The sequence below is a fragment of the Tamandua tetradactyla genome, chromosome X (genome assembly GCF_023851605.1).
Source record: "Tamandua tetradactyla isolate mTamTet1 chromosome X, mTamTet1.pri, whole genome shotgun sequence".
In the NCBI taxonomy this organism is placed as follows: Eukaryota; Metazoa; Chordata; class Mammalia; order Pilosa; family Myrmecophagidae; genus Tamandua; species Tamandua tetradactyla.
This window is the reverse complement of record NC_135353.1, coordinates 9,395,996-9,411,667: the sequence shown is the minus strand read 5'-3', so window position 1 is coordinate 9,411,667 and position 15,672 is coordinate 9,395,996. Positions and strand designations below refer to the sequence as shown.

The 15,672-nt window shown below is 39.2% G+C and overlaps 1 protein-coding gene across 13 annotated transcripts in view; it reads left to right on the top strand.

Annotated features, from left to right (window-relative positions):
- Positions 1 to 1,626: 1,626 nt before the first annotated feature.
- The window catches only part of FMR1 (fragile X messenger ribonucleoprotein 1), a 41,682-nt gene continuing 27,636 nt past the window's right edge, over positions 1,627 to 15,672 (top strand). For 11 of the 13 annotated variants that reach the window (XM_077145488.1, XM_077145498.1, XM_077145491.1 and 8 more), the window contains exons 1-2: positions 1,627 to 1,750; positions 15,114 to 15,166. In XM_077145488.1, the coding sequence (XP_077001603.1) occupies positions 1,700 to 1,750; positions 15,114 to 15,166 (104 nt within the window). In that variant the 5' untranslated portion in view covers positions 1,627 to 1,699. The remainder of the gene's footprint in view (positions 1,751 to 15,113; positions 15,167 to 15,672) is intronic. The other 2 variants (XM_077145499.1, XM_077145490.1) reach the window with 1 other exon arrangement.

Here is a 15,672-nt window from a genome sequence, read left to right as displayed (position 1 = left end):
GACTCTAGAGACCCTAGTCCAGGAGATCTTTCCTCAAAGGAGTGTGGCCCTCAGATCAGCTGCTTTAAAGCTGGATCTCCACCAGGACTGGCTGCTCCTCTGGCTGGTAGTGGGGTGGGAAAGAAAGTGGAGGCCCAAGGATGCCTCGCATTCTCCGACACCTGCCTGGGGCAGTTCGCCGCCCTCCCCCAGCTCGGTGCTATCCATCTACCAGTTAACACACCCCTCACATTCCAGCTCCAGTCGTTTCCCCTTCCCTGGCCACCCGTCCCCCATCCCAGGCTGGTTCATGCCCCACTATCATAGGTGAACCTATTCTTCATAGCTCCTATCACACCTTTGCCTTTTTGATCATTTGACTTTGATGTTCATCTAGGTCCCAAGTTCAATGCTGACAGTCTTTTTTTATTGTTGTCGTTAACCAGTGTATCACCAGCACTCAGCACAGTGCTCAGCACACGGTGGTAGGCGCTCAGTAAACCTCTACTTTGAATCCAAGCGTCCCAGACAAAGGCAACACGTGTCAGGTGGAAACCAGCACCACTGTGAGTCAGGAGCGAGAACGCTGGGATTTGTTTTACTGTAAGAAGCGAAGGAGAGAGGCAGTTGCAAGTTAACAAGTCGAGCAAGGTCCCTGTACACAGATCCCCTGTGCTACAAACATGCCCACCACACCCTCTGGTACTGGGTGAACATACATTAGGGGCGGAAGTGAACTATAAAAAAGAAAATGATTGGCGCATTCTTCTTTTTTAACGTCACGTAAAAAATGAAACTAATTGAAGGACGGGGAGTATGTGGGTCAGTTTTGGGTCTGAGAGCGGACTAAAATTCCCAGAGGTCCTGACACAATCCATTACAGGTCAAGGAACGTAGGGATAGCAGTCCCAGGTCAGCCCAGACTCTCAAGGAAGGAGGTGGTGGGCGTTACTCTCACTTCTCTGCCTCTGAGAATCACACAAGCCTGGGTTAACGTGGTTGCCGCTGTGAGCAGTTCACGGTTTGCTTCAATCTTATTCTCTCCCTCCCCACCCACCCAGTCCACCTCCAGCTCCATCAGGCTTGGACTTGCTTAAAACATAAAATAAAACAACCCGTCCACCTCCAACCCATGAATGCAGTCTATCGCTCAAGGGGTCCTTTCCCACGCCTCCGCATGCCCCAGTACGGAAGGAGGCACTGGCAAAGCGACGCGACCTCCTCTAGCTGCACGGCCCATCACCGCCCTTCCCGCCTTCCCGCCTTCCCGCCCTCCGTCATTCCCAGCGCACGCCGAGCCCGCGCGCCCTACGTCGGGCCCGGAACCCCGGTCGGTTCCCAGCATCGCGCATGCGCGCGCGCTCCAGGCCGCGCGGAGGGAAAGGGCGGGGCTGAGGGGCCGAGCCCGCGGTGGGGGGGGCGGCAGTGGGGGGGGGGCGGGGAGATGGGGGTGTGGGTCACGTGACGCCGCTTGACTGTTTACACGCGAAGCTGCCCGGCGCTGGGCCTCAGTCAGGCGTTCGGCTCCGTTTCGGTTTCACTTCCGGTGAGGGGCCGCCTCAGAGCGGGCGGCGAGCCGACGGCGAGCGCGGGCGGTGACGGCGGCGCCGCTGCCGAGGGGCGTGCGGGAGCGCGGCGGCGGCGGCGGCGGCTGGGCCTTGAGCGCCTGCAGCCCACCTCCCGGGGGCGGGCTCCCGGCGCAAGCAGGGGCGACGAGAAGATGGAGGAGCTGGTGGTGGAAGTGCGGGGCTCCAATGGCGCTTTCTACAAGGTACTTGGCTCTCAGGCAGGCCCCATCGTCGCCCTCCCTTCCCTCTCTTTTCTTCTCTGCTCGGCGGGAGGCAGGCCTGGGGCCCTCTTCCCGAGCCTGACGCCCGGGGCCGGGGCGCGCTCAGCGGGATCTTGTTTGGGAGGGAAGGACCGGACTCGGGGCCTGCAGGACGCCCCTTAGCCCCGCTCCTTCTCCTGCGAGAGGCCCCGGCGCCTGGAGGAAGGAGAAACCCGCACGGAGAAGGCTCCCTTTCGGGGCCAAAGCCACCCGGCCGGGGAGAGCTGGGGGTGGGCCCGGGCTGGCTGCAGGTACAAGATCCCGGCGGGAAGGGCCAGAATCCGCGCGAAGTGACGGCGACGGCTTATGTCTCTTTTCCTGAATGTCCTCTCCCGATGGGATCCAGGCCCGATGTGTGGGTATTTGTTGAGAAGCGGCGGGCGCTTCTGTCGGGCCGTCTCTTGCCTTGTAAAGAGGTTTTAAGGTCTCCTTTGGCTTCTCTTTTCCGGTCCAGCATTGGGACTTCGGAGAGCTCCGCCGTTCTGGGCAAGGGGTGTGAGTAAAGAGTAGTAAGAAGCTTATAGTCAGCACCAAATCACAATGGCAACTGATTTTTAGTGGTCGCTCTTTGTGGATTTCGGAAGAGATGTTAAGACTCCAAAGTTTCAAAAAGACCCTAACATATCTGGGCAAGGCATTGCAGAAGAAGTTGCTCCTCTTTCATCTTCGCCCCCCCCCCCCAGTTTTTTTCTTTTTTAAGGTGGGTAAATTCAGGAATACTGATGCTAAAGCATCTAAACAACCCTGCTAGTTAAAAGAATAAAGAATATGAAGCCCCCAAAGACCTGAATATATACCATAAAACTTCAGAAAATTAATTGAGAGTACGTTATTACTAGGGAATTTTTAAAATTCGAGTGTTTGGAAATAATTTGTTTTGCCCTCTAAGTATTTAACTCTCTTCTCTTTGAATTGTAATGCTGCAGAGGACTGTTTTGTGTAGGTTTTGAATAGATACTAATGAGTGCTGTGGATTGTTTTTTTAAGTTACACCATTGTTGGATCAACTAGTATCTTACATTTTTAAAAGACAAGATTAAAAATAATATTTTGATTATCAGTAGTGCGTTTGTTGGTAGGTATTTACTGTAGATCTATTAATCTGTAAATTTTCCTTTCCGCTTGGTTATATCTGTATAACTTCTGTAATATCCCACCTTACTACAGTATTTTGTCAGTAGACGGTGCACATGGAAGGAAGCCTGGAATTAGTTATTGCCATTGTCCAACACAATTCATAAATTGATTCTAGGTTAGCTTTAACGTTTCAAACGGAACTTATCTGGCCAAAGGAAAGCAAGCAGTTGACTTAAAGTATTTGACTTAGATGTTTCCCAATTTAACAGGAATTTAGAGGTAGATATAGTTTATAAATGAGTAAGGTCTGTAGACTCCAGTTTTGTTGTAAAAGGAGGCTGTGAAACAGCCCAGCATTTATATTCTTAACAGAGTGTCATCAATATAAAATTGTTTCAGTTGACCCTGCCATCAAAATTTCAGTTGCATTTATTTTGGTGATCCATTACTTCTACTAGTTGATTTGTGTACAGTAATTCTGGCTCCAGGATTTGTAGTTTTGATCTCTAGATTTGTGGAGCTAACCATAATATACATATAAGTAGGGTCTAATGGTTGAGCAGTAGTCTAAATGATGTTTGAATGCCACTCTTGTTGGATGCTGCTCTTGTTGTCTTAGTGGGGTTTGCTAGTTCACTAAAGGGGCCAAGTGGCATATCCTGGTCTTGAAGCATTTATTGTTCTCTTCTAGCAACACATGATTTGCTCCAGTGATTTTTGCTTACAAACTGGGTGGAATATAAGAAATGCCTTACGTCTTTGCTATTAAGCTCCCCACCCCTTATTGGTTTTTGTTTTTTAACAAAGTAGCCTGATTTGAGGGTGAATGAAAAAGAATGGATTGTTCCTTAGTTCCTTGACGGGAAAGGTAAAACTTGAACAAATGTCTGTAGAGAAATTGCTGTTGTGTTCCTTTAATTAAGATTTAACTTTAACAAAACCTCAAATGATCTGTGTAGATGAAAAATATTTCTATAATGAAAAAAAATTGTCCATTTTTATCAGACTCGGAATATTGCTGTAGTTTTAAAAGTAGAGCAACAGTAAATAGTTGCTTGTCATTATTATGTCCTAGGGCTGGACAGGAAAGATGGGAAATAAAGACCAATCAAAAATGAATACTATGGAGCACTATGTTGTATTTATGAAGAAAAACAGGAAACTTATTCATCAAATTGATAGAAAAGCCTTTAGAAAGTATCAGCAAATCAATGACTTTGGTATAATTGAATACAAACTTTGATTTTCCTACCCACCACATTGCAAAGGACAGTTTTCCATCTTCTGAGCACGTGGTCCAAGTTTGTGATATAAACTAGATAGCTTATACATTGGTAACGGTTTTATTTTTTCTCTAGAAAATAACTCAAGCTCAGGATTCAAAATTAACATAACCATGAAACCCAAACTGTTAAGATGGTTACAGTCCACTATATTTTCCCCCTTGTGTTTTTTCTTAAATACTTGAAAATGGAAGTAATTATCAGTGCCACTACTTTTTGCTCGCATATTTCTTTGACTTAGGAAAAAAAAATCATGTGTACCACTTATAGAACCTTACATTATTTAAGACATGACACTTTGAATTATACCTTACAAAATCTTTACAAAGAATTTCCTATGTAAATAATATTGAGGTAGGATCTTTATTCTAGGGGCATCTGCCCAAAGTAATGTAGTTTCTTTGGACTGGGAGTTTTGATGTGTTGGGAATAGTAATGAATTAACTCCATTTTAGAAATAAAATGAATGTAAGTCCAATATGAATGTACTAATATATCTTTAAGTATGAAAATAGTTATGTTGGAAACATAAGATGCAAGACTTTAATTTTCTGAAAATACAGTGGTTGATATTTGATTCATAATGTTAATATGGTATGATTATGCTAGATTGCGTTTTTATTATATTTTAATTTATCTTATACTTTCAAGTGTGGTATGTGAGGGCAGAGACTTCATTTAGTGAGTAGCATTATGGTAGCTAGCTGCTAAATATGATTAAATGAACTATCAAGAGATATATTTTTTTTAACTGAAAACATTAGTGGCCTATAATGTTATTTTTGCTATATGGCCTGATAGATTCAGAGTTTTTCTAGAAATAAACTTACATGAAGCAATATTAGTGTTTTCTCTCAATCTTTGCATACAGGTGTTATTTTGTACTTCGAGGAAGTGAATTGTTCAGTTCATTCACATTTTTTTTCCTTTCCAGAGTTTATATCTTTTTAGTATTTAGTATCTTTGTGGAAGGTTTGATTTTTTTTTCTTTCCCCCTTTTTAACTGTGCATTTTCCAACTCCTTCCTCAAGTCTTGCTCAATATTCTGATAACTTCCAAATTATTAACTTTGTGCAAAATTGGCTAGCATAGTGATCGGTTTTTTTTGTTTCTGGCTACTGTGGAAATATGCTTCCTGAGATGACCTACCACCACTATGATAATAGTTCGCAGTTGCAGAGTGCTTTCTAAGCGCCAGGCACTGTTCTAGGCCTGCTGATTTATTTAATCATCTCCCATAATTCTGAGGTGATTACTCTCATTTTATAGATTAAGATGTTGATACACTGAAGGGTTAGGTATCTCAGAGCTCTTAAGGGTTGGCTCTAGGGGCTTGAAACCAGACAGTCTGACTTTCTGAAATGATGACAGACATTTGGCTTGAAGAAATTAATTTGATTTGATCAAAATTAATAAGAAATTAATTTTGATTGTATTTGTCACTTTAGCATTATAACAAGTTGCAGGCTATGTTACCGTTTTTTATTTTTTATACAAAGATCTCATAAAATATTCAGTTTATGGTGGTGCAACGGTGGCTCAGTGGCAGAATTCTCGCCCGCCACGCAGAGACCCAGGTTCGGTTTCCGGAGCCTGCCCATGCCAGAAAAAAAAAAAATTGATCTCAATTTTGGGTGCACGGGTGGATCAGTTCTAGAATGCTCACCTTCCATGTGGGAGACCCAGGTTTGCTTCCTGGTGCTTGCCCATGTAAAAAAAAATATATATGTGTATATATATATTCAGCTTATGTATTAGCTTCCTTTGTTTTTTTTATTAACTCTTCCAACCTCACATACTATGCTATGTTCCTATGAATGCGTATTAAGAAAAAATAAAGTTAGAAATCTGTATCCCTGCTGTGAAGTTTACTGTTGTTATGTTGGAAGCTCATAAGTGAAGTTCCCAAAAATTGATTGATTTAATACTGTATTCTCCAAACTTGGGTTCTGTATGGTCTTTGGGTTATTGTGAGTCAGAAAGAGTTGAATCTGTCTTAGAATTTGTGGTAAATGATCAAATCAAGTTGAGTATTCCTGGACGTGAGCTGTGGTTTGGAAGGCTGTTGATAAGTTTTATTATACTTTTCCCTTTCTGCTTGTTCATGCACTTAAATTGTTAGTGCCTGTACACAATGGGCGATAAAGTAATAACCAGCTTTATATATGAAACTTTGGGATTGAATCTTATTTTATTTTATTTCATATATCCCTATCCTCTATCACCTGTACGTTTTCTTTATGTGGCATATTTTCCAATGTTCGAAGTTGCCACTAATGAGAATTATTGTAGCACTGCCTGCACTGTCTTCAGTAAGTGAGAGAAGCTGACTGATAATGGCCAAGTGGTGGTTATATTCAGTGATGGTCAAGGGCTTACATTGAAATTTCTAAGTGCAATCACCTCTCTTATCACCAGCAGCTCATATTTGTGAGATAGTTTACTAAGCTCAGGGGTAGTGGGGGTATGGTAGAAGGGTTGAGTTTTCCCAAGTAGGGATGGACTTTCTGTCTCAGTTTTATATACATCCTGGTAATGTAATGCTTGAATTGGATATCTATAGCCATCATGCACTTTGATAAGTATGATTTTGTGATTGCCTGTTAGGCCCAGTTGCCCTTACATTGGGAATTCCATAGTGGTCTTTTGTTTTCCTTTTTATTCCCCCCTGATGAGGAGTCTGCCTCAGTTTTTAATTGCACTTTGTCACATTTCTCAAACCCCCCAAATTTTCACCATATGTTTTTTTCTACCCAGTTTAAACTTTTAGTATTCAGAATCTTTGAGGAAGTGTCTTTTTTTTTCCTATCCCAGTTCTTAAATCTTTTTGAGCGTGTCCTTTTGTTTGGATATAACTTAGGGCATTTATAATAACACAATCCTTTATATTATGTGCCCCTCTCTGCTTTATCTCATTAATTTAATGCCTGCTATGCCAGGTATTGTGCCAGGTACTAGACATGTAATTTCATAATTCTCACAATGACTTTGGAGGTGGGGTCCAGTACCCCTGTAACTATTCCTTATTAGTAGAAGAGGAATCTGAGGCCTAGAATCACTTCTCTGAGAGTTCCGCTGCGATGTGGTAGAGCTAAGATTTTGAACCCAGGTTTGATTTGCAGCAAAATTCTTTTTTTTTTTCTTCACTTTCTTTCTTTCTTTTTTCTTTTTTAGTTTTTTTATTGAAAAAATCTTCACACACATACTTTCTATACATGGTGTACTATCAGTGGCTCACAGTATCATCATATAGTTGTGTATTCATCAGCATGATCATTTTTAGAACATTTACATCACTCCAGAAAATGAAATAAAAAGAAAAAAGAAAACCTCGTACATACCATACCCTTTACCCCTCCCTCTCATTGACCACTAGTATTTTCATCTACCCACAATATTTTAACCTTTGTTCCCCCTATTTTTTTTCTATAGCCTTACCACTCCCTTTCATTGATCACTAGTATTTCAGTCTACTCAATTTGTTTTAACATTTGTTCCCTCTATTATTTATTTCTTTTTAATCCATATTTTTTACTCATCTTTCCATACCATAGATAAAAGGAGCATCAGACACAAGGTTTTCACAGTTGCATAGTCACATTGCAAAAGCTATATTGTTATACATTCATCTTCAAGAAACATGGCTACAGGAACACGGCTCTACAGCTTCAGGCACGTCCCTCTAGCCTCTCTAATATACCTTAAACTAAAAAGGGGATAACTAAATATTGTGTAAGAATAACCTCCAGGATAACCTCTCAACTCTGTTTGAAATCTGTCAGCCGCTGACACTTTATCTCATTTCTTTCTTCCCCCTTTCGATCAAGAAGGTTTTCTCAATCCCTTGATGCTGAGTCCCAGCTCATTCTAGGATTTGTGGCCCACATTGCCAGGTAGGTTTACACCCCTGGGATTCATGTCCCACCTAGAGAGAGCGAGGGCAATGAGTTTGCTTGCTGTGTTGGTTGAGAGAGAAATAGGTCACATCTGAGCAACAAAAGAGGTTCTCTGGGGGTGACTCTTAGGCCTAATTTTAACTAAGCTTATCCTGTCTTTTGTGGGTATAAGTTTCATACAAACAAACTTCAAGATTGAGGACTCAGCCTGTTGATTTGATTGTCCCCACTTCTGAGAATATCAGGAATTCTCCAAATGGGGAAGTTGAATTTTCTCCCTTTCTCGCCATTTGCAAAAGGGACTTTGCAAATACTTCTTTATTCACTGTTCACATTACTTTGGGATTTATCGGGGCATCACACTGGACAGACCTACAAAACCTCATGCTCTATTAAGGTTCCATATACTTATGGTGTTCAGTTAACCCATTCATGTAAGTTATATTAGGAAATGCACTGGTCAAAATATAAATATTGTACCAAATAAACATTTTCACAGCAAAATTTTTAACCGCTTAATTAACTGACATCTCTAAGAACCCTAACCTTCCTCCGATAGCACATCTCTCTCTGTGCACTCATTTAAACCATTTAAGTCTGCCTTTTGAAACCTTTCCGGAATCCCCTTAGCCTATTTTCTCCCCAAACACCAACTTTGCTTGATGTGGCTAAGGTAGGGAGCACAGGAAAATGGAGTGTTCCAAGTTGATGGTGGGTGGGCCATTAGAGGCTGACAGGGAACAAGGGTAAGAGTGTCAGGGAGAGGGAGAGGTGGGGCCAGAAGGAGGGTTATTGGAGAAAGTATGATGAGAAGCTGGAAAACGACGCCGTTGGTGGAATTGAATGTTTAGTATAAGGCCTTAGGAATCACAGGAGGTGTATGTCCTTGGTGTGAATACATGCAGCCAGAGGCAACCCTGTGAGACTTTAATTTATTTCTTTTATTCCACTTATTTTAAAGCATCATAAATAAGGTATTACATGCCTTCTTTTTTCAGTTAATATGCAAACTATGACTAAAAATGACTGATTTTGAAACAATCATGCAAACATCCACATACAGATAAGCCTCATTAACTGAAAGGCAGTGGCCCTGGTAGGCTCTGATGATTATTCAAATCATTTCTGACACTCTACATCTGGAATTGCTTTCAGAGCCTCTAAAATTTTTTTTTGAATAGTTGCAACAGTTGCAAATCTTCCTCTTTTGAAGGGAATGTTTGGTTTTAGGAAATAGACAAATGTGGTGAATTGAGTGTGATTAAACTCAAAACAATGACAGTTTTTGACAAAAATAAAAAAGTCAAAATATAGGAATGAAGTCATAAGACTAACTTTTAGATAGCTTTTGAGGTGCTTCTGAAAACAGGCCCCCAAATTTTTTAAATGTTTTATATCTGTGCTGTCCAGGGAAACTTTCTATGATCTGCTCTATCCACTACTGTAGCTGTTTACTTATATTGCTGTGGAGTACTGGAAATGTGGTGAGTGTGACTGGGGGGCTAACTTATTTTTCTTTCATTTTAATTAATTTATAAGTAACTAGGCACATGTGACCAGTGGCTGCCATGGTGGATACTGCAGTTTTAGGAAATGCCAACAGTATTGGAAAGCCACCTGATTTATTGGAAACAGTTCTTCACTCAGCTATAACAAGGTTCTATTGCTGACTAAAGGACTTAACATTTTCAGTATATAATATGTAGTAAGGAACTAATGCTAATTACTGCCAAGATATGCAAACGTTATAAAATTTAGACGAGGGTGAAAACAGAAGCAGTGGCCCTTAGTAAATAAGGGATCACCTCCAGATAGGAGTCTTGCTTTTAGTCATTAATCTAATCCCACCCCCAAAAGCGGATTATTAATGTAGTATTAACCATTGTGTAAAGATAAGGTAGAAAAAGGGAGGGGAGATCTGCTATCCCCATTCTCCATAATTTTTAGAACGTAGTCTATAAAGTTTAAGAGCCTAAGAGTGACCAGTTCCTACAACTTTAACTCAAAATCAAAGCCTGTTGCTGTTGAAGTAACAGTGAGGCAAACAACCCATTAGAACGCTGGGGGCAAGATCAAAACGATAGGAAGAAAATGTGTATCCCCTCCCCCCTTTAAACCAGTAACTGACATATATATGCTTAACTTAAAAATAATAGTTTAATTCATCTTGATAAGCCATCTTGGGTAGCAGAACATCTGGGATGCTTTTATAGTCCACCTTGATCTTTTTAAAGACATGATATGGACAAATTAGTTTACCAAGACATTTATATAGAATCTTTTGTTTAACACATTTATTGAGTACCTACTGTATACTAGAAATTATGCCAGGTGCTAAGGTAATGGTCTTAATCTGAACTATTTATCTTTACTCTTAATTCAGTTCTTCTCTTCTTTATCTCAACTGGTGGTACCACCCAGCCCCTCAGTCTAGAAAATGTGGTGTCTTCCTTTGTTTCTGTCCCTCATATTCAACATACGACTGGTCATAGGTTCTTGCTAACTTTATGAATATCTCATATCCTTTTCCTCCTGTGTATCTGACCACTGCCTTAGTTACGATCTTTTATCATCTTCCTTGCAATATTTCAAAGTCTCTGAACCAGTTTCCCTGCCTTCTGTGCTATCCTTCCATATAGCCACCAGTGATCTAAAATGACAATCTAACCATGTTATGACTCAGCCTAGAAAAATCCTTTGAGTGGTTTCCCACCACTTACCTATAGAATAAAGGTCAAGTTCCTTAACAGTGCTTATATAAGGCCTTCTAATCTGGTCCCTCCTCATTCTCCAGTCTTAAATCCTGCCCTATGATGTATGTCCCCACAACAACAAATGACTTATATTTTATTGAAATACAATTCACATGGCATACAGTTCTCCTATTTAAAGTGTACCAGTCAGTGGTTTTTAGTATATTCATATGGTTGTACAGCCATCACCATTATCTAATTCCAGAACATTTTCATTGCCCTGGCAACCACTAATCTACTTTCTGTCTCTATGGATTTGCCTATTCTGGCCATGTCATATAAATGGAAGCACAATATGACACCTTTTGTGTCTGGCTTCTTTCACTTAGCCAGATAGTATTCTATTATATGGAGACACTGCATTTTGTTTATCCATTTCTCTGTTGGTGGATATTTGGATTGTTTCCACTTCTTATGAATAAAGCTGTTCTGAGTATTCATGTACAAGTTCTTGTGTGAACTTAAGTTTTCAGGTCACCTAGGGATGGAATTGCTGGGTCATAATGATAATTCCATTTTTAACAATTTTAGGAACTGCCAAATTGTTTTCTGAAACAACTGCACCATTTTACATTCTCACAGTGTGTGAGGATCCAGTTTCTTGACATACTTGCCAATTCTTACTGTCCTTTTTTTTATTTCGTTTTTTAACCATACCTAGTAGTATCTCATTGTGGCTTGATTTGCATTCCCTTAATGACTAATAATGTTGAGCACCTTTCCATATGCTTCTTGGCCATTTGTGTATCTTTGAAGAAATATCCATATTCAAATCCTTTGTCCACTTTTAATTTGGTTTACATATCTTATTGTTACTGCATTGTAAGCACTTGGTACATATTATGGATACAAGTTCCTGATAAGATATATGATTTGCAAATATCCTATTCTGTGGGTTGTCTTTTCACTTTCTTAATGGTGTCTTTTGAATAAAAGTTAAAATTTTTAAGAAGTCCAGTTTACCTGTTTTTTTTCCCTTATGTCACTTGTGATTTCAGTATTGTATCTAAGAAGGCATTGTGTAATCCAAAGTCACAAAGATTTACCCCAGTGTTTTCTTCTAAAAGTTACAGTTATAGCTCCAACATTTAGGTCTTTGATACATTTTGAGTTGATTTTTGTATATGGTGTGAGGACGGGGTCAGAATTCGTTTTTGCATCTGGATAGCCGTATGTCCCAACACTATTTGTTGAAAGTAATCTTTCCTCATTGAGTTGTTTTGGTCTTCTTTTTGACAAATGACTTATTTCTATCACATTACTTATTTCTATCACATCTCAAGATGTTGCTCGATGTCTGCACCTTTGTTCATGCTATCCCTTACACATGGAATGCCTCGCAATCCCCCTACCCACATTCAGTCTTTTTGGGCTGCTACTGCTGCTTTTTTTTTTCTTTCATTTTAAAGATTTATTTTTTTTAATGCTGTTGTATTGAGATATAGTCACATAGCATAGAAGTCATCCAAAGTATACAATCACTGGTTCACAGTATTATTATATAGTTGTACATATAGCCTCATGCTCAGATTTAGAACACTTTCATACTCCAGAAAATAAATGAAAAAAAACCCTAGTCTTCCCATACTCCTTATCCCCCCATACTATTGACCCATAGTATTGATTGGTACATTTGTTAGTGTTGATGAAAGAGTATTAAAATATTGTTAATTATAGTTAATAGTTTGCAGTACGTACATTTTTCCCATATATCCCTCTATTTTAAGTTTTTCTAATAGTGTGTTACATAAGCTCTAGTTAATGAAAGAAAAATTTTTATATTTGTACAGTTAATGTGATTTGTTTTGTTTGTTTTTGGTATTCATCACCATGATCGTTTTTAGAACATTTGCATCACTCCAGAAAAAGAAATAAAAAAAAAAACCCATACATCCCAAACCCCTTACCCTTTCTTCTCATTGACCTTTAGTATTGCAATCTACTCAGGTTTTTTTACCCCTTATCCCCCTCAATTGTTTGTTTATTTTTTGTCCTTATTTTTTTACTCATTTGTCCATACCCTGGATAAAGGGAGCATCAGCCACAAGATTTTCACAATCACATGGTCACATTGTAAAAGCTATATAGTTATACAATCATCTTTAAGAATTGAGGCTATAGTTTCAGGTACTTCCCTCTAGCCACACTATAAATTACAAAGGGATGTCTACATAATGCATCAGGATAGTCTCTCAACTCTGTTTGAAATCTTTCAGCCACTGAAACTTTATTTTGTCTCATTTCACTCTTCCCCCTTTTGGTCAAGAAGGCTTTCTTTAATCCCATGATGCTGTTCAGCTCATCCTGGGAGTTCTGTCCCCCATTGTCAGAGACATTAGCACTCCTGGGAGTCATGCCCTACATAGTGGGGCATGAGTGAGCTCACCTGCAGAGTTGACTTAGAGTGAGAACACATCTGAGCAACAAAAGTGGTTTTCTGGAGATGACTCTTAGGCATAATTATAAGCTTAGCTCCTCCTTTGTAGGAATAAGTTTCATAGGGGCAAGCCCCAAGATCAAGTGCTCAGCCCACTGAATTGTTTGTCCCCAATGCTTGCAAGAATATCAGGAATTCCCCAGATGAGAAAGTTTAATATTTCCTCCTTTCTCCCTAGTTCCCCAAGGGGACTGCAAATACTTTTTTATTCTCTGCACAAAATAGCTCTGGAATGTATTAGGGCATCACACTAGCCTGTACAAACCAACAAGATCTCACTCCCTAGTCAAGATTCCATGTAATTACGGTGTTCGAATAAACTGACCATACAAGTTAAATTAGATTATACACTACCCAAAATATGAATTTTGCATCAAATAAACATCTCTTCCTTTGGTCTCACACAGGAGTTGAAGTTTAAAAATATGGGCTGCTGCTTCTTTATCCTTTAAAATTCAGTAGAGTCAGTATCTTCCCTGATTGGAATACCACTTCCATCACTTCACAGACCTCTTCTTCCAAAGGCTAGGATAGGAAACTCTTAGCTGTTGATCTATTTAATAATTTCATTAAGTGTGTACTGAACACTCATTCTGAAGTATAACTGTGATTAAAACTGAGCACCTACTTTCAGAAAGCTTACTATTAGTGGGAAAATGGGTGATAGCAATAGTAGAGATAAGCGTAGGATGCTATGAAAATGCTGAGGAAAGCAATTCAACCTTGTCTTTTGGATTTTCCCATAGGAATTGACAATTGAACTGAAACCTAAAAGACTAATAGGAGGTAACTAGATGAAAAGTGGGTTACGACAGTAGGAAAGAAGAAACAGCATGTATAGAGAGAGGCCCAGAAACTACAGATTATGACATGAGTAGGTAGTTCAGCCTAAAAGATGAAGTTTGGAGAGCTCAGCAGAGACCAGATCATGAAGGGCCTTTTACAGCCAGGGAACGAGTTTGGCTATGGTCCTGTGGGCAGGGAGAAACCACTGAAGGAAAAAAAAAACTTGTATAGAACATATTTGAATGAAAAGCTTAAATCTCTCCAATCCATTTTTAAATGAATTATAACCCTTTGAGTTTCTTTACACTTCATCCTATTCCTCTAATTGTCTAAAACCTCCTTTTCTGCACCTATTAAGGACTTAATTTTATAGCTTTATATGGCCAGCATGCTGATTAAAGAATCTTGACAAGTAATTAGCTATTACTTTTTGTTATGTCTTTCTGCAAATTACTAGCAATTGCGTCACCAGGTTTAAAAGATTTAAACCTCTATATTTGTCTTACTGTTTTTTCTTCCAAGTGCCTGTGAGATTGAGAATTTAATTAAACTCTGGTAATTGGGCTTTTTAGTTGGATTTGAGGCATATGGTTGTTAAAGAAAATTTAGTGTACTTTTGTGTACATAGATTTGGGATTATACTTAATCATTTACTGTTATATTCCCCTAAAACTGTATTAAGAAACAAAAGATAGGTTACAACAGAGCTGTACTGGCTGACACATGGCTCTGGAACATGTTTCTTAGTTTTCAATAATTCTAGCCTAAAGTGTATCTCCACCTCTGCACTCACCAACTGCATTGTGATTTTCAGTTAACTAGTCTCTCTCCAGTTAGATGCTGAACTCTGGAAGGAGATTTTGTGTTCGGTGTTTGTGTTTGTTAACTAGGTTCCTAGGGCCGAGCACATAGTAAGTAGATGTGATTAATGTGTGATCCTCAAAAAATGACAGTTTTTAACTTGAAATCCCATTTTATTATAAACATAGAATGTTTACTACCTAAAATTTAACTAAAATAGAAAAATGATCTTTAAGCTTAGAAATTAATTTAACTATGGTGTCTTTCTTACAGGCAATTGTAAAAGATGTTCATGAAGATTCAATAACAGTTGCATTTGAAAACAAGTAAGTTTCCTGATATGTGGTTTGATCTTCAGGTTCTTTAATATTTTTTGCTAATTATTTTTAGTCTTCAATTTTTTAGATTAAAATTTAGTTTGAGTGTTTTTCAGGAATGGATCTTCATGTTACTGACCATGAAGTTCCTGAAGAATTCGACATTAAAACCAGTGGAATGATCTCAGAGGTCTCCTTTCTGTAATCTGTAATCTAATATCCTTTCATCTCAGTTCCCTTAAATGTGTCCTTAAACCAGATTCTTCTGTTTTACCTGAGAGATTAGATAAGAATATTTGTAACTTTAAAAACATGAAAATTAAGGGATTCACAAATATTTAGTAAAAATTTATGTAAGTTTTACAACATTGAATCTAAAACCAATTGTTTTAGTTGTCTGTTATATTTTATTGGAAGCACTCATGTTACCCACCATCTCATTTTTTATCAGTGTCATTTTAAAAATCAATAATCGTACTAACTGATCTTTCTGCTTTTTTTTTTGGATGCACGAG